Below are 19,984 nucleotides of genomic sequence, written 5' to 3'. Positions count from 1 at the left end.
GCCCTCTCTGTGGAGCCCACATCCAAGTTGTGGCCTCTGTCAGGTAAAACCTGCCAGGTGGAGGTGCCCCCTCTGATCTGGGTGCCAGCACCCACTCAGGCCCTCTCGCCCCACTCCTGCATGGTACCTTGTGGCAGGAACACTTCTGGAGCCGTCTGCTGGCTCTGCGATCAGAAGCCCATCAACCTGGAAAGGGCTCAGGTGGTCTCCTTAGACCCTGCCCCCTGGAGCTGGGCCAGGGCAGGTTGGGTGGTCAGCATGGGGGCCAGCATTGGGTGGGGCTGAACCGTCCACCTGAGGAAAGGTTAACTCAAAGACTGAAGCAGCACGTCCTGGCATCTTGGGGGCAGCTGGCATTGGCAGAAGAAATAGAACAGCTCAGCAGAAGGGAAGAAGTGCAGCCATATTTTCATTAAGGAATTTATTTCTCTTAAAAAAACAACAACAGTGGTTCGATCTAGATACAGCAGCACTGTGACATATTCGAGGGAACATACAAAGATTCAAGAGCAGCAGGAGAACAGAAGCCGTTATCCTCGGGAATGACTCCAGAATGGAACTATTTTTACTCATCAATGTTAAAATTTCCCTGAAAAAAAAATAGCAACCTTTGGATACTAGAAGGATTGTTATTTTAACACTAATTATTTTAACAGCCACTAAGCTCTTCTAATTGAGAACATTTGCTTTTGATCTATTACAAAAATGACTTAGTGATGGACCAGGGAAAGACATCTAGATTCTTCTTTTGGGGAGTGTCTTTCCCTCCTAAGGAGAGCTAGTGTTTCAAAGGTTTTAGCCACTGTCCACAGCACAAGCCTTTAAAGTTAGACCAGACGAGGTACCTGCACCTGAGCAGGGTCTGACCCCTACACGTTGGAGCTTCAAAAGCTGGGCTGGTTGGTCCTAAAAGTAGGTACAGAAGGTGCCTAGGGGGACGAGGTGTCACCATGTGGTCTGTTGTGATCAGAAAGCGAGCTCTCTGCCGTTCGTGACTCACAGCTCTGCGCTTGGAAATGCACAAAGATTTCACACTCTTTCCATAGAAAGGCTAAAAAGTTAGGAGGTCCTACCTCAGAGTGTGGAGCTAGAGAACAGGAGACAACCAGAGGGGTTGCCCATGGATACGCAAGCACACAGCAGCCCCAGAGGAGGGCTGGGTGTCACCCCGACTGGCGTTTCCTCTTCATCTCGGGGGACTTGGTGGTCCGCAAGGCCGCTGTTCCCTTCGGCAAGGCCTGGGCTACCAGGCTCAAGGAGGCTGCAGTGCTCCCTCTGTATTGAGGTCTGGGTCAGCAGTTTGCATGAGAAAGTTAGTGGGAAAAGTCTGGGGGAAAGGACAGGGGTGTAGAAGGATAGGGGGAAGCTTCCACGGAGGGCTGGGCTCCTTGACCCCTGGCCTCTCGGAGGCCAGGCCCTCAGCATCACCAAGGATTGCTAGATTCAAGGGCAGGCAGCCGCATCTCACTTGTGCTTTCAATGCCAAGGCCACGTCCACATACGTGTCCCCAGAACTCACTGCCATTTGCCCCCGTGGGCTGCCTGAGAAGCGTGCATACCCCAGGCCACACCGCTTGCTTCCGTGCTGCATGGCCTCCAAGACTGAGCGCTCCCCTTTGTTAAGAGCAGTGCATTTCGGGAAACAAGCCCTCCTGGGGCGGCTCAAGACAGGGCAGCCCTTAGCTACTGTGCAAGTCAGCCGCCCTCGCGAGAAGCCTCGTGGTTTAAAGAACGATGTTCCCGGCCTAGAAAGATCAGAGGATGAGTTGATGTGGGAGGTGGTACCATCCTCCGTGAAGGTGGGGTTGGGTCTTTGTGATCTTGTGGGTGATAATCATGGGAGCCGCCCAGGGGGCTTGAGAAACACTCACAGGTCATGGTGATCACGGCAGAGACCACCCCCATCTCACTGGGGACAGCGGCTTGGCTCTGGAACAGGGGAAGCAGAGGTGCTTCTGCAAGGCCCTGCGTCTCACCTCAAAGGCACGAAGTCAGAGAAGGTCCGGTGAGAAAAACGTCATGCTTGGAGGAAGAAAGTCTCTTCCGTGAAGAGTTCAAATGCAGTAAAAAGATTTAAATCCACTGGCTGCCCAAATAGGCCTCCTCCTGGACAGGTAGATGGTGGGAAGGTTTGTGTTTTTTTTTTTTAAGTTAAAAAATCTTTTTAAAAATGCAACCATAGAAAACAAGCTGGAGTAGAGGTTGGCAGCGGGGCAGGGCTGGGGGTCCAGGGACAGGACCTGTGGCAACTGGGGACCCAGAGGGGAGGGGGCTGGCTTTCAGGCACTGTTCCAAATGAAGACGCCCCTTCTCTGTACAAAGCAATGGACTGAAAGGAAAAGGAGGATTGAAAAGGCCAGTAACTCTGACCCTGTACACTTTGGGGCGCTCAGGGGACAGGTGGCGAGGGTGAAGGAAGACTCCCGTTATCCTGAGAGCCACGCAAAGTCCTGTGCTTCTGTGCTCTCATGATGTAGAAACACACTGAGCAGATGTATGTTTTCTTTCTTGCTTCTTGATGATTCTCTACCGCAAACGGACAGTGCGTTGGCTTTGAGGTGTAAAGAGACTGGTTGCTCCCCACCAGTCCGTTTGGAAAGGTTTGAGTTGCTGTGAATCGGGCAAAATGAATGAAATTTCTGGACAGGAGGGTGGTGGCGTGGACTGTCCCAGGAAGATGACTGTCCTTTTCATTGAGGAGGGTCAGTAAGAGCTTGAGGATCTTAAAATACTGCTCAAAGAGCTTTCCACTTCCTCAGCAAACACTGAACACGGCTATTTGTATTAATCTTGTACTCAGCGCCAGAGAGGTAACGGAAGCAGCCTCGGAGACGAGAGCTGGTCTTGAAGAAAATAATACTGCACATTAAAGGGATCTAAGGGAGGCCCAACTGTTTCTTTTCTTCTCTTTCCTTGTAAAATGACCTCAAAATGGTCAGTTGCAACGGTCAGCCCCCTGTCTAGCCTCAGGACCCAATGGCAAAGTTTGGGGAAGGAGCATGGAAATTGGGACACAGGCTGACACGCTGGCTTCTCTCTCCTCCCTAAAAGCTCAGGCTCCAAAGTTGCCTGGTCACCTAGAGAAATAAGTTTGGGAGGATCACATCAAAAGCCCCACCGATGGCCTAAGGCAGTGGTTCTCACACTCCAGGGTGCATCAGAATGACCTGGCGTGCTTTTTAGAGATACAGATTCCTGGGCACTACTCCCAGGGAATCCCATTCCGTAGGTTTGGGGTGGAGCCCAGAATCTGTATTTTAACAGGAGATGCTGCTGCAGGAAGTGCAGGGCCCGCGCCGGGAGAAACCCTGGCAGCTGCCCAGTGGCTGAGACCAGGTCTGACTGAGGGTGACCTGGCAAGCAGGGGAGCCGGGAATTCAACTGTTCACCCCGTCCCGGAGGGGAGGCAAAGGCAGCTTTGCTCCCTGTCACCTTGTGAAGGCGGCAGGGGGGAGGCTGGCCGCTCCCTGGGGCTGGACAGCCCTGCTCAAAGGGCCTGGGGGCTGCCTTTAGAGACCCTGGTCTGGCAAAGCCGCCAAGTTCTCCTGGGGCTACTTGTGCCTGGAGCTTTGAGATGCCCAATGAGAGCTCGCCTCTGCTTCACCTCTCCCGGAAGGGACAGTGAGTTTTTCTTGAGCTTCTGTGGGTGGCCCGGCCTCTCCCATTTGCTTGGAGAGCCAGCCTCCTGCATCCATGCCACCTGAGCCAATGAATCTGCGGGGCCCCAGGAAGCTCTCAAGGCCCTCTGACCCCGTAAACACTCAAGGGACATGCCCAGAGATCCTGGAGAGCCACCTTCTCCTCTACAAGCCCAAGACCTCCGCTCCCTGATGTTTCTATGGGCTGTAAGCATTTGGGACTCTTGGGGTTCCATGACTACTCCTCATCGTTGCTATGCGTCTCTTAAAACTAGAATAAAACAATCCCCAGATGCAAGCCTCTTGAAAACATACTGGCTTTAGCAGTCAGAACCTACTCAGAAAGAAAGAGGCCTAGACACCCTTGAGCTGAAGACCCTCAGCTCCACGTACCGGCCGCCTTCCAGAAGGAAGAGGAGGCCAAGGCCAAAGCAACAGTGGCATCGTGTGCCCCCAAAGGAAAAGTGCACATCTTGACGGAGTTGGGCCCAGGCAACTCCATGGACCCCAACGGAACACATCCTGGCTGGGGGTGAAGTCCCAGTCGGTCTTTGCGCATTTAATTCAGAGAGTTACAAGCCAACAGAACGGTGATACCAATGCGAGGGAGGGAAAGGTTATAGAGATGGATACAATCAATCCTTTAAAGGTGAAATGGGAATCATTTTCTACATTTAATAAAAACATTTTCTCATTTGAGGCTCTGGAAGTCTTGAGTCACATTTTTTTTTTTTACACCCTTCCCCGCCCGCCACCCCTCTAAAATGTCTTAAAACACATGGCTTAACAGTGGCTGCACAGAAAATATACACCCTCAAAGTCTGACTTTCATTTAAATACAAATATACAAAAATGTAAACTGAAACAATAGAGAAATTTACAAAACTTTTCTTTAAAAATAATAAAGACAAAATTCAGTTCTAGTTACGACGCTGTTAAAACACGTGCAAGTTGTATCCAATTGGATTTCTATTGCAATGTTCGACAGAGACACAGCCAATCCACCTTGGCTTGAGGGCCGCCTCCGAACACAGACCTGAGTGGAAATCTCTTTGAGGAACCTGGAGGCTCCCCATCTCGGGGCTGGACGGCCTCCTTCCCCGGCTCCTGGAGGGCTCCCCCGCCTGCCCGCCAGGGCGGAAGCTCCACCGGTCACAAGTCCGCTTCTAAGGAGAAGGGTCTAGGCTGGTCCCACCGTGGGCTTCAGGCCAGAGCTGCAGCTAGCTGCTTCCGGTGGAGTTTGAACTGACATGGTTTGAATTTATGTGATGGTTAAAACTGGTCTTGGAACTGGCTGAACTCTTGGAATTGTTCTGATGCTGGAAGGAGGGTGAGCAGGGAGGAGAGAAAGAGGGAGAGAGAAGGTCAGTCATCGCAGAGTCGAGCCCTGGGGACCTTGCATCACAGGGGCCTCTGAATCTGAACTGGAGGGGAGCTCAGCTGACCAGCTCCCCGCCTTGCTTTCTGCTGCCTTCTGTTCTCCCCCTGCAGACCCAGGTCCAGAGGCCACCCCTTGGGGCAGAGGGCTTTACCTGATTAACAGACGCCCAAGGCAGAGAGGAGGTGGTCCCTCCTATAATATCTATCTACATGGTTAGGCCTGCAGGCCCAGAGTTAGGCTGCCGGGTTCGAATCCTAAATCCGCCACTTTTTAGCTGAGTGACCTTGAGAAAGTGTCTGACTCCCTCGGTTGCCTGGCCCGTGATGTGGGTTAGGAGCCGCTTCTGCGCAGGGCTGTTGGGAGACGGAAACAAGGCTGTGTGTGCAAAGGGCTCTAGCAGGTGCCCGGCTTGGGAACCACGAGCTGCTCGCCCTCAGTATCCCTGGCACCCTCTTGGCACCCCCGTGGGCGCGGGCCCCTCACGTTGCAGAAGAGAGCCGGCGTGTCTGCTCCCCTGGTGGCAGTCGTGGTGCCAGGCACTGTGCTGAGGTCACTGTCCTCCACCTCACTCACCCTGGGCAGCTGGCATCTCCATCCTGATTTTTCATGTGGGCAAACAGAGGCTGGGGCGGGGGTTGGGTTCAATACGCTGCCACCCAACCGAGAAGGGTCAGGGCTGGATTTGAACCTGGGCCATGAGCTTCCACAGCAAACGCTTGTCCCAGGATCCCGGGCCGTCCTGGGGGGCTCGGCCACTTCGGGGGTGGAGGTCATTTCTTTCTGGAACTTCAATTTTACTTAATGGAAGCATTTGAAAATTTTTTATATATATATATATACACATATATATACATATATATATGTGTATATATATATGTGTATATATATATATATATATATACACACACACATATATATATGTATATGTATATATACATATACATATATATATATATATATATTTTTTTTGCGGTACGCGGGCCTCTCACTGTTGTGGCCTCTCCCGTTGCGGAGCACAGGCTCCAGACGCGCAGGCTCAGCGGCCATGGCTCACGGGCCCAGCCGCTCCGCGGCACATGGGATCTTCCCGGACTGGGGCACGAACCCGCGTCCCCTGCATCGGCAGGCGGACTCTCAACCACTGCGCCACCAGGGAAGCCCGAAAATTATATTTTTATAGTAGATGGATATGAGTATATTATGGAATAGGAGGTGAAACTCACATGACGTTTTTAGATAAAACCGCAAACTCAGGCCTCAGTCTGCATTTTCTCTCAGTGTGCCTGACCCGTGCTGCCCGCCCTGTTAGCCCAGATCCTCCGCAAGGGCTCACTCACTGGCTGTGTGACCTTGAGCAAGTTCCTTAACTCCTCTCAGCCTCAGTTTCCTCATCTGTGAAATGGGCTAATGGGAGCACATCCTGGGCTCACACTTCGCTAAGATGCCCCAAAGGAGGGATGCAGTTTTGCTTGCTGATGCATCTTAAGTCCTCAGGTAACAGTCTAGCATGGAGTAGGTGCTCAATACATATTGGTGGAATGAATAGTTGAATGAAGGCCTGGGGTTTTGTGAAGATTAAATAAGAGACGCCTTCAAAAAGCACCCAGCACAGTGCCTGGCCCACAGTGGAGTGCCACGAACAGCCACCTCTTCCCTGTTATCTAAGCAGGAGGGAGCTGGGATGCCCGGGGCCTGGGTACAGAGCTGCTGCTATTCCCTTGCGGGGAGGAGGAAAGTAAGGAACCAGGGGCCTCCCAGGCCTCAGGATGGGGCCCTGCCTTCTTGAAGGGCCAGGCCAGGAGGCGGCACTATTGTGGCCATCTTCTTGGTGGCAGGGATGAGGTTAGGAGTCTCTCACTCTAGAAAGCCTGCCAGGTCCTTCCTGGGACATTTCTCCCATGTGGCCCACAGCAACCCTTGATCCAGGGACAGGCTCTGAGGGAAGAATACCTTTTCCTGAGGGCCAAAGTCTCCTCTGGCTGCCAGGTGCAGGGCACAGCATCAAACTACGGGAGCCATGAGGTTCTTTGGAGATCACCTCTCCAGCACCAGATCCCCCTGTTCTTTGTCAAATCTTTACCTGCATAACTTGCGTCATCTTTACAATGGCTCTCGACTAGGGGCGTTTTGTCCCCAGGGCCATTAGGCAGCATCTGGAGACATTTTTTTGGGGGGTGGTGGTACGCGGGCCTCTCACTGTTGTGGCCTCTCCCGTTGCGGAGCACAGGCTCTGGACGCGCAGGCTCAGCGGCCATGGCTCATGGGCCCAGCCGCTCCACGGCATGTGGGATCTTCCCGGACCGGGGCACGAACCCGTGTCCCCTGCATCGGCAGGCGGACTCTCAACCACTGCGCCACCAGGGAAGTCCTGGAGACATTTTTGATTGACACACGGCAGTGGGTGCTACTGCCATCTACTGGGCGGAGGCTAGGGATGCTGCTAAGTTCCCTCAACGCATAAGTCCCCGCGACAATGAATTAACCCAAAGCATCAGCAGCACCGAGGCTGAGGAACCCTGACGACCGGTTAACTTTGGGCTGGCCCTGCCCCTTCTGCTCTGGGGACCTCATCAGCCAGTGGGTCTCAAGGCACTTCAGACAGGCTGCCTCTCCCTTCCAGGCTGCTGCTGCCCCCAGTCTCCCCAGCCTGCAAGTTGGTCTCAGTTGTCTGGAAGGCTAAGACCTGGGGGTTCCCAGAGCTGAGGCCAGGACAGCAGGGTTGAGGTGGGAGTGAGGGTCTCACCTGACGCTTGAAGAGCCTCTGGAGCAGCCCTTTCTTTGGCGGTTCCGGAGGGTGGCTTCTGTTCAGGTCCGGCGAGAGGGTACCGTTAGGTCCAAACACATTCAGTTCCTTAAAGCACTCTGTTTCGATCATCTGGAGAAGCGGTCAGAACACGGGTGGTGTCAGGGGCTGCGCTGGTCATCTTGGGTGGACAGGAATCCCAGCAGCCCAGCCCTGGGCGACACTGCCCCGAGCCCGGTCCTGCCAGGCTCTCCGCCCACCCTCCATCTCACAGGGCAGAGAGCCAGGCAGCAAGGCCCGCCCACCGCCTCTCCCTGACGGCCCTGCAAGCCGCCCTCTCCGAGAAGACAGTAGCCGGCCATGGAGGGCAGCGGCAGGGAAGCGCTCATCTCCCAGCCACGGGACTCACCCCCAGCGCTCCGGACCCTCCCTCTTCCAGCGCTGCAGGCCCACTGCCCCATCACTGCCATCTCACTCGAACCAGCTCGAACTTGCCCCACCTCCAGCCCCCCCGTGCCTCCCACTGCTGCCCCATTTCTCCTGTTTCCCAGCCACGCTTCTCCAGAGAGCCATTGAGACAGGCCTCCTCTTCCCGCCCAGCCAGCTCCTGACCCAGCACCACACCACGCCCCAGTCTGCCCACAGGGACGCCCACCCAGCTGTCCCTCTTCTGGCCTCGTTGCACCCTCCCCTCAGGGTGAAGCTGAGGGCCCCGCCGTGCTCACCTCGCTTTGCCAAGGGATGGGTACGGAGCCCGTGGAGAACTTGGAGTAGAAGTCGTCGTCTGTGTGGTCCAGGTTGACGCCCTTCACGGTGGAGAACTGCTCGATGTCCAGCACGTCCTTGCAGTACACGGCCCGGGGCTGGGAGGGCAGGGCGCTGGTCACCAGGAGCCCTGCCTGTGGCTCTGGTGGCCCCCAGCCAGGCCCGGAGGGTTTTGATGGAGAGCAGCGGGGGTCTCCCAGGGCCACCCCCGCTCCGGGAACCCGGGCTGCCCTTCGCTCAGAGGGGCCAAGGGGCCCCCAGCTGGGGTGAGGAGAGCTCAGGGCCCCTTCCTGCCATCACTGCCCCGCACAGTATGCAACGGGGCGATGTCCCAGGAGGACCTCCCTGGCCCTTCTCGCATCGGAGGCCCGTCAGGGGTGGTAGGTCAGCACACAGGCTCGGCAGCCACACAGACCTGGGCTGGGGTCCCAGCTGTAGTGCTTAGGTGCTCTGTTAAAGTTACATATCCCCTGGAGGCCTCAGTTTCCTCACCTGCAAAATGGGGCAGTCGAGGCACCAGGCCACGGGGCTGTCGTCAGTGCTGCTCTGGCCCCGGCGCCGTAACCATAGTGATCTCTCTCATCTCATCCACCAAACATGCTCTGGGGCAGCCGTGCGGGGACTCACAGAGAAAAACCCGCGCCCTGCCCTCTGGGGATTCTAGGTCAGTGGGGGAGGCCTCCCAGGGGCTCTGGGAGCCTGGGATTCTGGAGATGAGGACTTCATAGAGGTGATGATGCCAGGGTGGGTACAGAGAGACCCCCAGACCGGGCAACACCCTGCTACTGGAAGACGGGGGCCATCCCTTGCCCACAGGTCTCAGCCTCTGAGCCGGGGCCCAGCACAGATGTTCAGTGAAGTGGAAGGTCATAAATCAATGCACAGGCTCAGTCTAGGCTGGGGAGGCTACTTACATCTGGAATGAAGGGAGGGTCCAACATCCCGGCTTCTAAGCGCTTGAAATTCATGTTCCTGAAGAAGGGGTGTCTCTTGACCTCTGCTGCCCCTTCCTCCTGGCAGCCCAGCCTCTGCTTTGCATCTTTGGTGAGCAGCTGTGACAGGAGAGCCCCATGAGGACTTGCCCGGGGGACTTTTCCTCCTGCCCAGAGGCCCGAGGGGCAGAGGGGCTTCGGAGAGCTTGTGGTCACCTCCCTTTCACACAAGTGTCCCTGAGCCCTCCCGAACGTCCCTCCTCTCTCCTCCGCAGTGCCTGCGCTACCCCAGGTACCCAGCGGACACTGCCTGCTCAGGCCTCGATTCAGGGTGGCCTCCTGAGCCACAGTGTGCTTTGTGGTCCCATGTTCCCAGCATGCTCAGATGCCCGGAACCCCCAGGAGAGCAGGAATCCTGTCTGCTTCTCCAACCCAGCATGCACTAATGTTTGTTGAATTGGTGTTAACTCTTCTGCTCCGGGTAAGCTACAAAGGGCAAGGACTGGTCAGTGGGTTCTTTCATTCATTTACTCCGTTCATAAGTACATTGTAGACTTGTACCCAGTAGGTCCCGAGAAAGGATGCTAAGGGTCTGGCCTCAGGAAATTCATGTTCAGAGGACCCATCAAGGCAATGCAGATATGACACCATGGTGGCAGAGGAACAAGAACTGGCTGCCAGCTGAGGCATCGGGAGGTGTCCTGGGGAAGGGGCGTCTGCGACAGGCTTTCAAAGGTGGGAGCAGGCATCGGAGGGACCTGTGGCATCATGAGCAGGGCGGCAGGGACACTCAGGGCGTGTTTGGGGAACACCTGTCTTTGAGTCTGAGTGAAGGATGAGGGAGGTGGGTCGGGGGAAGGGGACTGGCTGGGGAGAGTGATGGACGGTCCTCAAGGGCAGGTCCAGAGGTAGGATTTTAATACAGGTGTAGTGGGGAGACAAGGATGGTTGGGGTAGAGGACTGTTCTCAACACAACCAAAAGGCAGAATGGTTAATAGAAGAGGAAGGGGCTGCAGGAGCAGAGACAGCTGGACGGGAGGAAGGTGTGAAAGAAAGAGAGGAAGGGGGGAAGGGGAGGGGCAGGCCCCGGCTGAAGATGGGGCAGGGCCGCCATGTGACCGCAGGGCATCAGTCCCTCCCCACAGTCCCAGTGTCCCCACCCCACTGAGCACTGCACCATAGACGCAGCTGGAATCTACTAAGTGTCTGCTTTGAGACTAAAATCAAAGTGGGTGGTCTGCACCTTGGAGGGAGTCCAGCCCTTTCCTTGACCAATACCCTGGTGCCCTCTGCATGTGTTCATTTAATACACATTTATGGCTGCCCTGAGAGCCAGCGGGCAGGGGGGCCTCCTGGGGCCCAGAGTCTGGAGGGGAGGCTTGCTGGGACTGCCCACCCCCTAAAACTAAGGAATGAAAGGTGGCAGTGGGGCAAGCACCAGGTCACAGCCTTGAAGGGACTAAGCCATGAGATAGCCACTCACAATGTCACCTTCGGTCCACCGACCACCCAAGAGTGTTTTGCCCAGTGGGCTGGTGGCTCGGAGCCTCAGCTGCTCTTCTCCTGGGACTTTGCTCTGCTCTGAGTAATCCCAAGAGGCTGCAGACCCCAAAGCCTGCAGGGGCTGGCCAGACAGATGGCACAAGTGAGAGCAATAAGGTGAGGGGTGGGCTGGGCTGGGCGGGCCGTGCCAGGATGCCCGTCAGCTCCTGCCAGGCAGGGATGCTGGCCAGTGTCCAGGGCTTCTGCTTTTTTCGAGAAGCCAGAAAATCCAGGTTTTTACGTGAATTTGCCCCATTTAAAAATCTTGGCAAGTAACCCACTATTCACCTCTCTCTAAGACAGTATGCAGGCTGAAATAAACACCCATCTACACGCTGCCTGTCTGCAACCTGGGCATCAGGTAGAGAGTTTACACATGTAATATCAGTATAAACCAGAAGTGAAAGGGAGAGATGGTGTGAGCTGAGGTGGATGGGGCAGGCAGAGAGGGCTTCCTGGAGGAGGAAGACTAGCAATGGGCTGGAAGGACCGGTGAGACTGAGAGGGCTACAGGGCCAGTGGGGAAGAACCAGTGCTGGGACTCAGCAGGGGCCTGAGAAAGGTGGGGGCTGAGGTCTGGGCCTAGGTACGACTGGACCCAGGGGACAAGGCAATGAGATACATGCATTTCTGGACACCAGGGGCAGTGAAGAGGGTCTTGTGGCTGCCAAGATGGAATGAGGGACAGAATCTGGGGGCCAGGGACCAGCTTCCTTGCTGTTTGTAGAGAGACTTTCCTCGGCAGGTGGGGCTGGAGCTGCCCCGGGCCTCCATGGTCTCCTTACGGTCAGGCCCTGCTGTGTCCTGAGCTGGTGTCCCTTGGTGGTGGCAGCCTGGCTGCCAGACCAGATGGGCTGTGGTTAAGGGCTCAGAAGAAGCCCAAGACCAGAATTCCAAGACCCCAGGGTAAGGAGGCAGAGGAAGGCCAGAGAGCTCCAAAGGTTCTTCTAGCTGAGAGAGACAGGAGACCTTGGTTTGACACGTACACCTACGGACCCAGGTCTGCCTGGAGCCCCAGGCTCAGACGCCACCTTTCCTTCAGTGGCCACCAGGGGACAGCAGAGGAACAGCAGTGCCCCCGGTCCTGGGGCCCCAAAGCCGGGCGCCAAAGCCGATGACTGTGGGCAGGGAGGGGGCGCTCTGTGCCTCTCTGTCCTCTCAGCACATCCCATGCTGCTGCTGGGCGTTTCTCAAGACCTGCTTCTCTGAATTCCCTGACCTGGGACATTTGGTGATGCTGTGACCTCCCTCTTCCCTTGTCCAGTTAGCTCCTGACTGTGACATAACCAAGTATCCTTGGCCCCCCCCAGCCCCCGGCTGTCAATCATCCCTAGGACCGCACATTTCCACGTACCTGCCTTTTGCTGCCCTGCTCCTCTTGCCCCCCGACCCCAGCTCTGGCTGCCGTGACTACCTGTTTTCTCGGAGGTCCCCCAGCTACAGGCTGGCCCAGGCCTGTGGTCCGGGCGTGTGTTTGCTTGTGTACACACCATACCTCCCTCACTGTCTCTCACACATGCCAATGGCAGATCTATGGTTCCTCTTCCTTTGGAAGTGGTCAGATGGCAGCTCTAGCCCAAATCCTTCTTCCCATGCCTCTGTGACGTCAGACCGAGGCTGGTAAGAGGAAGCGGTCAGGCAGCAGGCGGACGGCTCCAGGAGGGTGGCCTTCTGGGGGTGGGAACTATGCCAGATGGTTTCTGGGCCCCTAGCAGTGCAGCCTCAGGTTTTCTAGAAGCAGAAACTCTGCTACTTTTCATCAGCTCTCCGGGCCTGCCCTTCTCTGCACTCTAGCCTGGTTTACGCCCATGATTCAGATCTGAGGGTCCGCCGGCCTGTCCGCTGCTCCAGGTGCAGCGTGCTGCAGGGAGAGGAAGGGGATCTGTGGATCCCCGGTGCCCAGAGCCAAGCGCTCAGGCCCCTCCTGTCCCCGAGTGGCTGGTATAAGAGGGCAGCTGCCTGCAGTGGAGGTGCTAGCACAGCTGGGCTAGCACCAGAGGGAGGAGGGCCCTGGGGGGCCTTGGGAGCCTACGAGCCAGGCAGGAAAGGAAGCGGGCCCACCTGGGCCGAGAGGAAGGGCCGCGGTCCAGGGGCAGACTCTCTCCAGCTCCACTTTTTTTTTTTTTTTTTTGCGGTACGCGGGCCTCTCACTGTTGTGGCCTCTCCCGCTGCGGAGCACAGGCTCCGGACGCGCAGGCTCAGCGGCCATGGCTCACGGGCCCAGCCGCTCCGCGGCATGTGGGACCTTCCCGGACCGGGGCACGAACCCGTGTCCCCTGCATCGGCAGGCGGACCCTCAACCACTGCGCCACCAGGGAAGCCCCCACTTTTTTTTTCTTTAAGATTTTTTTTTGATGTGGACCATTTCTGAAGTCTTCATTGAATTTGTTACAACATTGTTTCTGTTTCATGTTTTGGTTTTCTGGCCGCGAGGCATGTGGGATCCTAGCTCCCCGACCAGGGATCGAACCCGCACCCCCTGCACCAGCAGGCAAAGTCTTAACCACTGGACTGCCAGGGAAGTCCCCCAGCTCCACTTTTGATGGCTCCTGTCACTCCTTCCTCTATCTGGCTTCCAGCCCCCGAGTCTGGCCCCGTCCACCCAGCCTGTCTAAAGGTCATTCCCCGAGTGCGCCCTGCCTGTGGCCGGGTCAAGTTCTCTATCCATGGATGCTGTCACGCAGGGCCCCAGCAAGTGTGACCAACATTCCATACAGTGGGTGGAGAACTCGAGTATAAGATGTTCGAAGACTGAAACTATCGCCACCCACCACCTGCAGCCCCTGGCCTCAAGCCAGCACCCAGGGGTCCAGAGCTGGAGAGACAGCAGGAGGCCCAAGGTCAAGGGTAGGGGCTGCCTGGATCCCTCTGTGTCTTGGGGGCGAGCCAGGATCAGCCCCTTTCTCCCCATGCTGGCTTCCCCCACAGAGCTGGACGTGAGGGTGTCTCCCATTGTCACGCAGCCCCCTCCCTTATCACAGAGCCGCCCTGCTCCACCAGAGCCTCCACCCCAGGCTCCCTCCTGGAAGCCTTCACCGCCCGCCCCAGTCCACAGCCTGCTCCTCCGGCCTGGTGGCTTCATCGCCCACACCCTAGCGTGCCCCGACCCTGTCCCCTTCAGCCCATTTGCTGTTCTCGGCTAAGGGCCGGGAGGGGAGCCAGCACTGGACACCAGACCCGGGGCAGCGTCTGGCTCACCGGGAGCTCACCATTTTGCAGATGCACTTGGCCTCCTCGGAGAACTTGTGCGAATATACCTCCTCAGTCTCCAGGACCCGGCGGTCCACCTCCTCCCTCTTCACCTTCTCCTTGCGGCCGCGGAAGGGCGACTGGCCCTCGATCATCTCATAGATGAGGCAGCCCAGACCCCAGTAGTCGGGGCTCAGGCCGTACCTCTGGTTGTTCAGGACCTCTGGAGCTGGGGGCAGAGCAGGGAAGCGAGGAGAGGTGAGAGACAGCTGGTGGCAGGTCAGAGCCCGGGCAGACGGGGCCAGGACTGCGATGTCAACGGGGCCTCAGGACGTCCTGCAGCCAGGAGTGATGCTGCTGCTCACAGAAGGCCTGGAGCTTGATGGCTCAGACCTCTTCCCTCTGCCAACCCTGGCCCACCAGCTGCTGTAAATACCACCTCTTCCTGGGAGCCTGCCCTGGTTGCTCTTTGCTGTGCTCCCAGGACTCTGACTGTGGCTTCAGAAGCCTGACCACAGTGGATGGAAACAACCTGTTCCCTTGATGTCTCCCCCACTAGACTGTGAGCCACCTTATTCCCTGCTGTGCCCGGTGACAGGTACGACGCCCGACACACAGTAGGTGCTGCACACGTATTTGTTACAATGAATGGTGTGTCCACCCGAAGTAAAATGATTTTAAATTTAGCTGGAATTCAAATAGCTTCTCTAACATTTTGATAAAATGAATTATAGATTCACCATAGAAATGCAAAAAAGATAGTTTCAGGTCATCAGGCAGGCCACGTTCATCCAGGGAGGCAAATGCATCCACACATGTGCTGGTACGCACACAACACCATGTGCTGTGCAGACACTCTGTGCAAGAGGAGAAGACGCAGATGCACAGGCAGACACACACGAAGGTGCACAGATGGACCTATCTACCCATCACCCATCTATCATGCACCCACCCATTTATCTATCCACCCATCCATCCATCTATCCACCCATTTATTAATCCATCCATCCATCCATCCATCATCCATCCATCCATCCGTCATCCATCCATCTGTCATCTATTTATCTATCTATCCACCTATCATCTGTCCATCCATCCCTCGGCATTCACATGGGTATACATACCCCCAACATACACACAGATACACACCCAGAGGTCCTCCAATGTTGTGCAACCTGAAAAGGACCCTCGAGCACCAGAGACCAAGTCTAGAACCCTAAGCATGTGTCGCTGGCAACAGCCCGGTAGAGGAGAACAAGGTTCCCACACCCCCAGAGCTTTCAGGAGTCCTCTGCCTCCTGGTGTGAGTGGGCTTATGAGTGGGAGGTGTGCAGAAGGAAGCCCAGGGAATATCCCTTATTGGCAGGAGCATTCCAGGGGTCGGTGTAGCTCTGGGGCTCTTCCCCGTAGCTCCCGGGATGATGGTCTCAGAGAAGGCTCAGGGGATGCAGCGCAGGGAGCCCGAGGCTGGTCTCTCCTTAGAATGGTACTTGTGACACAGTAGGTGGGGTGCTCCTCTCCTTTCTGGACCCTTCCTAATGATCTCCCCCCTCTCGAGGTCACCCTGAAAGGCTGTCTGCCAACTCAGCAGACCCCTACTCCACCCACCCCCAGGCAGCGCTGTTTGTCAGCTCTGCCACTGACCTTGGGAGGGGCTTGCCCTCCCAAGAGATGTAGCTGGGGCTAGGGGCGGGAGCTGCAGAGCTCCGTGAAGTCAAGTTGCGCCCTGGTGCCCCAATGCTCCCCGAACCCTGACTAAGACCTCCCACCTCCCAGCCTGACTACTTCTAGTTGCACAAAGAGGCCAGTGGCTCTGAGGGTGGGGCTTGGTGAGAGGCCGCGCCTACACTCACCCATGTAGCCGACAGTGCCCACCCGGCCGCGGATCAGGTCTCCCTCCGGGATCTTCACAGCTAGGCCCAGGTCCGAGATCCTAATGTGGCCTGAGGGAGGACAACAGAGTCAATAGGTCCCTGGGATGGTCATGTGGACATCTGGTCTACCCTGGGCAGGGCCCCAGACTTGCCATGGGCCCCTGGCATTTCATCTGTCCTAGAAAGAGTGGTACCAAACCTGCCATGGCAGGGTGACTGCAGACCCTTGGAAGAGTCCAGGTGTCAGAGGACAGCGGTAAAGTATTACTTTTTCGGAGAAAAACTTAACGATGAAAAGGATGCCTGGATTTGGTTAGACGATTGCAGACCTGCCTCATAAAATGCCCTAATGGGCTTCTTGGAAGGCTGATGTCACAAAGTTTAAAATGCCTTGGCCTGATTCTGGAATTGCTTCATGGGAAAATGTAAGAGTCTCCTGACATTTTGGAACAATTTGCTTAAGGGGAAAAATCATAAAGCAATTTGGGAAGCAACTCCCTGTGCTGCCTTGTTGGTCTTTGGGGGTTGTTTTCTCCCTTTGGAGACACTGCCACCCAGGCTTAGCAGAGACTGTGGGGAGGCATTGGAGCTCCTGGACCAGGACCGACCCCCAAAGGCAGAGACAACGTGGTGCTGAGAGCTCGCCTCAGTGCTGTCTCTCCTAGTGGCCCAGCTGGCAGGGTCGTGGCCTCATCTGACCCTGCAGGGAGGAACACTACCCTCCTTCCCAGCCTGGACCTCAGCAAGGCCCAACGCCAGAGACCCCGCTAGGCTGCAGCTGAGTGGATTCCCCTGGCTCAGTGGCCCCTGACAAAGGCAGGAACGGTAGGGGGCAGGGGAGCGAGCACACAGATTCCAGCCACTGGGCAACAAATCAGTGGTGGGCACAGTTCTGGAACCAGCAAGACCCCCTGCGGGCACTGGGCGCATCCAAAGAGGGGCGGTGGGCCCTGAGCCCTCTGCCTGCTCCGCCACACGACAGCATCACAATCAAACCTCTTCGCTTGGTCACCAACAACCTCCCTCCCTCCCTCCCTCTCTCTCTCCCATCAGCCTGGGGCTGCCTGACCTCTGGGGCGTGCTGGCAGGGAGAACTGGTTTCTGGTCTCAACTCCCCACTGATATTGCTGGGTGAGTGACCTTGGCAGGTTGGCTCCTCTGAGCCTCAATCTTATCATCTGTAAAATGGGCACAGGGGTGTCGGCCCTGCCCCCTCTGTAGAGATGAGAAGATCTAGTTAGATAGAAGATGTGACAACCCCTTCCCAGGCGTGAGAGGCTGAAGAGTCATGAGGGGCTGCTGTGGTGGCTCCTGTTATCCGTGCATGTGCGCACAAACACACAAGAAAATCACAAGGTGACAGACAAGTAATAACGCCCAACACATTTATAGCTGGCTACAGTTGATAAAACAACTTCTCCTCAAGCTCTCTTGTCAGAACCTCACCACCACCCTCCACCGTCTGAAGCAGGCAGGGCAGGACCCACTGTTTCTATTTCACAAAAAAGGAAGATGAGGCGCAGGGAAGCTGGGTGAGAGTTAAGTACTGGCCCAGAGTCTCTGGAATTCTCGACTCCTCACTCACGGCTCGCTCTCTCCCTCTCCTCCCTCTCGGCTGCTTCTTTGCCGGGTGGGAGCTCTGTCCACGCCCTCTGCCCTCCCATGGACCCCGGGTCAGTGTCTCTGAGTCTCCGCTGGGGGAACCCCTGCTCCCTTTGGGTTGCGACGCTCACCTCAGCTGCAGAGCAGGAGAAGGATCCCCGGGCCGCTGCCTGACTTACCGTAATCATCTAACAGGATATTTTCAGGTTTCAAATCTCTGAAAGGGAAAGATCACCAGCAAGTGAGTGCGGCTGTTCTGGGAGGCAAGGGCACACCAGCATCTGGGTGGACCCCCTCGGGCCAACCCGGCCTGAGTGTTTCCTTCCCGACTCTGGGCTCAGGAGGTCTGGTCTCTCTCTGGGTCAAGACAATCTTGTGCTAACCTCTCTCCCTCCAGTAATTTAAAACAAATGCTGCTTTTTGCCATAGGTGCCTTCCTGACCCTGGAGAGTGACTGAAAAGGAAGTTAGGCAAAGGCTAGTCCTGGCACCTGTCCACACACTGATGGCCCCAGGGCTAAGAACACTTCTGGCTGGAGTGGTGACAGACTCCTCCAGGCCTGAGAAGACCCTGAGGTCTCAGGATGCCTTGAAGGCAGAGCAGGGTCTGGGAATGAAAGCAGAGAAGTTATTGAGGACAAAGAACCAGCCGCAGAATTGGGACAGAGGATTGTAAGGGAGAGAACGGTAACCTCCAGGACAAACACCCCCTTTGGGAGGGGGCCCCCAGGAGCCTGGCACATCTCCCAACTCCAGCTGAGCCACAGCCTGGGAGAGAGCACCGCCAGAAGGCACGGCTGTAGACGCAGCCGCCTCCTCCTGTCCCTAACGTCTCTCTTCTCTTTGATGAAATGATCGTGCTCATGTGAAAGGGAACCTCTCCACTCCCACTGGGGGGGAGGGAGGCAGCAGAAGTGTCTGTTTTTATTTTATTAATTAATTAATTAATTTTTGGCCACGCTGGGTCTTCATTGTGCTGCGCGCAGGCTTTCTCTAGTTGCAGCGAGTGGGGGCTACTCTTCGTTGCGGTGCGCGGGCCACTCATTGCAGTGGCTTCTCTTGTTGTGGAGCACGGGCTCTAGAGCGCAGGCTCAGTAGCTGTGGTGCACGGGCTTAGTTGCTCCGCGGCATGTGGGATCTTCCCGGACCAGGGCTCGAACCCGTGTCCCCTGCATTGGCAGGTGGATTCTTAACCATTGCGCCACCAGGGAAGCCCTGGTTTTATTAATAAAAGGTTTTCTCCATGAGTTAAAGAATAACAGGATAGTGTGTGCAACTCAGTTAAGCCATCGGGCAGATGATACATGGCATCTAGATCGAGGATTCGGTTCTCAACCAGCTGGCTTTGTTCATCAGACGGAGGGCAGCTCTCCTCGTGGGGAGCAGTTCCTGTGCCCAGATCCAGTGGTGCAGCGTCACAAAGTGATAACTGGTGTTTGCGTGTAGTTATTTATTACGACATACTTCTGTTGCTGTTGTTAACTTGCATGCTTTTGGTGTGTTAACCATTCCAAATAGGGGCAGGAGTCATCACTGCAATTAATCAGCCCCCACCGACCACCAGGTTGGAAAGACAGCTGGCTAGTGGGCACAAATCCACACCCCCAGAGAGGCTCTGGCAAGTGGTCGGGGCCGGGGAGGCACCATGGTTCCCTTCCTCCATAGAAAAAGGGCTAGAATTTGGAGAGATGACTTTTTTCTTTTTTTAAGAGAAAAGCAATCAAGTGGAGGATTCTTTTTTCAACCCTCAGGGAACATTTTCTGACTCTCTTCCCACTTGAATGAAAACAAAACAAAAGCATAAATTGGGAGATGGTGTGGGGAGAAGGGCACGTCATCAAGACCATTCCTCTTGCTTTCAAAACCTTCTCGGGCTCCCAAGATAATCTCCGACAAGAGCCCCATGGCAAAGGTCTTCAAACTGGGGTGTGTGTCCCCAGCGGCTGGGGGGCGGGGGTCCCCCACGTGCTGGTGGCTTCAGTTGACAGAAGGAGAGCAGGTTCCTCCCCACTCCTAAATGTGACTATGGCTCTGGAGCCAGTCACCATAGATCCCAATTAGGGGTGGGATCTAGTAATAATAATTATAAGGTCAACTCAACAGAATATATTATCTTAACACTTAGAGCCTTATGGTCAAAGGAAATTTTAAAAAAATCTTACATACATCCACATATTTCAGAGTGGAATGCTAATCGATAACTTCTATGCAAAAAAAAAATTACATTATAATAACTATTCTGTCGGGATGGAGGGGAGTAGAGAAGAAAATGATAGAAAACTCCTCACCATTAAGGAGTTTTCATGCACTTTTTCAGC

At 55.7% G+C, this 19,984-nt stretch overlaps 1 protein-coding gene across 7 annotated transcripts in view; it reads right to left on the bottom strand.

The window, feature by feature from the left end:
* Nucleotides 1-408: 408 nt before the first annotated feature.
* GRK5 (G protein-coupled receptor kinase 5) overlaps nucleotides 409-19,984 on the bottom strand; it is a 225,543-nt gene continuing 205,967 nt past the window's right edge. For 3 of the 7 annotated variants that reach the window (XM_027112746.1, XM_027112744.1, XM_027112745.1), the window contains 7 exons: nucleotides 17,847-17,884; nucleotides 16,045-16,134; nucleotides 14,212-14,420; nucleotides 9,442-9,579; nucleotides 8,488-8,625; nucleotides 7,763-7,894; nucleotides 4,852-4,957 (listed from right to left, as the gene is read on the bottom strand). In XM_027112746.1, coding sequence (XP_026968547.1) covers nucleotides 4,859-4,957; nucleotides 7,763-7,894; nucleotides 8,488-8,625; nucleotides 9,442-9,579; nucleotides 14,212-14,420; nucleotides 16,045-16,134; nucleotides 17,847-17,884 — 844 coding nt within the window. In that variant the 3' untranslated portion in view covers nucleotides 4,852-4,858. The other 4 variants (XM_027112741.1, XM_027112743.1, XM_027112747.1 and 1 more) reach the window with 4 other exon arrangements.

Source organism: Aethalodelphis obliquidens, unplaced genomic scaffold (assembly GCF_003676395.1).
Source record: "Aethalodelphis obliquidens isolate GAN/ISIS:26980383/991018 unplaced genomic scaffold, ASM367639v1 scaffold11, whole genome shotgun sequence".
In the NCBI taxonomy this organism is placed as follows: domain Eukaryota; kingdom Metazoa; phylum Chordata; class Mammalia; order Artiodactyla; family Delphinidae; genus Aethalodelphis; species Aethalodelphis obliquidens.
Note: the sequence above shows the minus strand (reverse complement) of the source record. Positions and strands in the feature narration are given on the sequence as shown.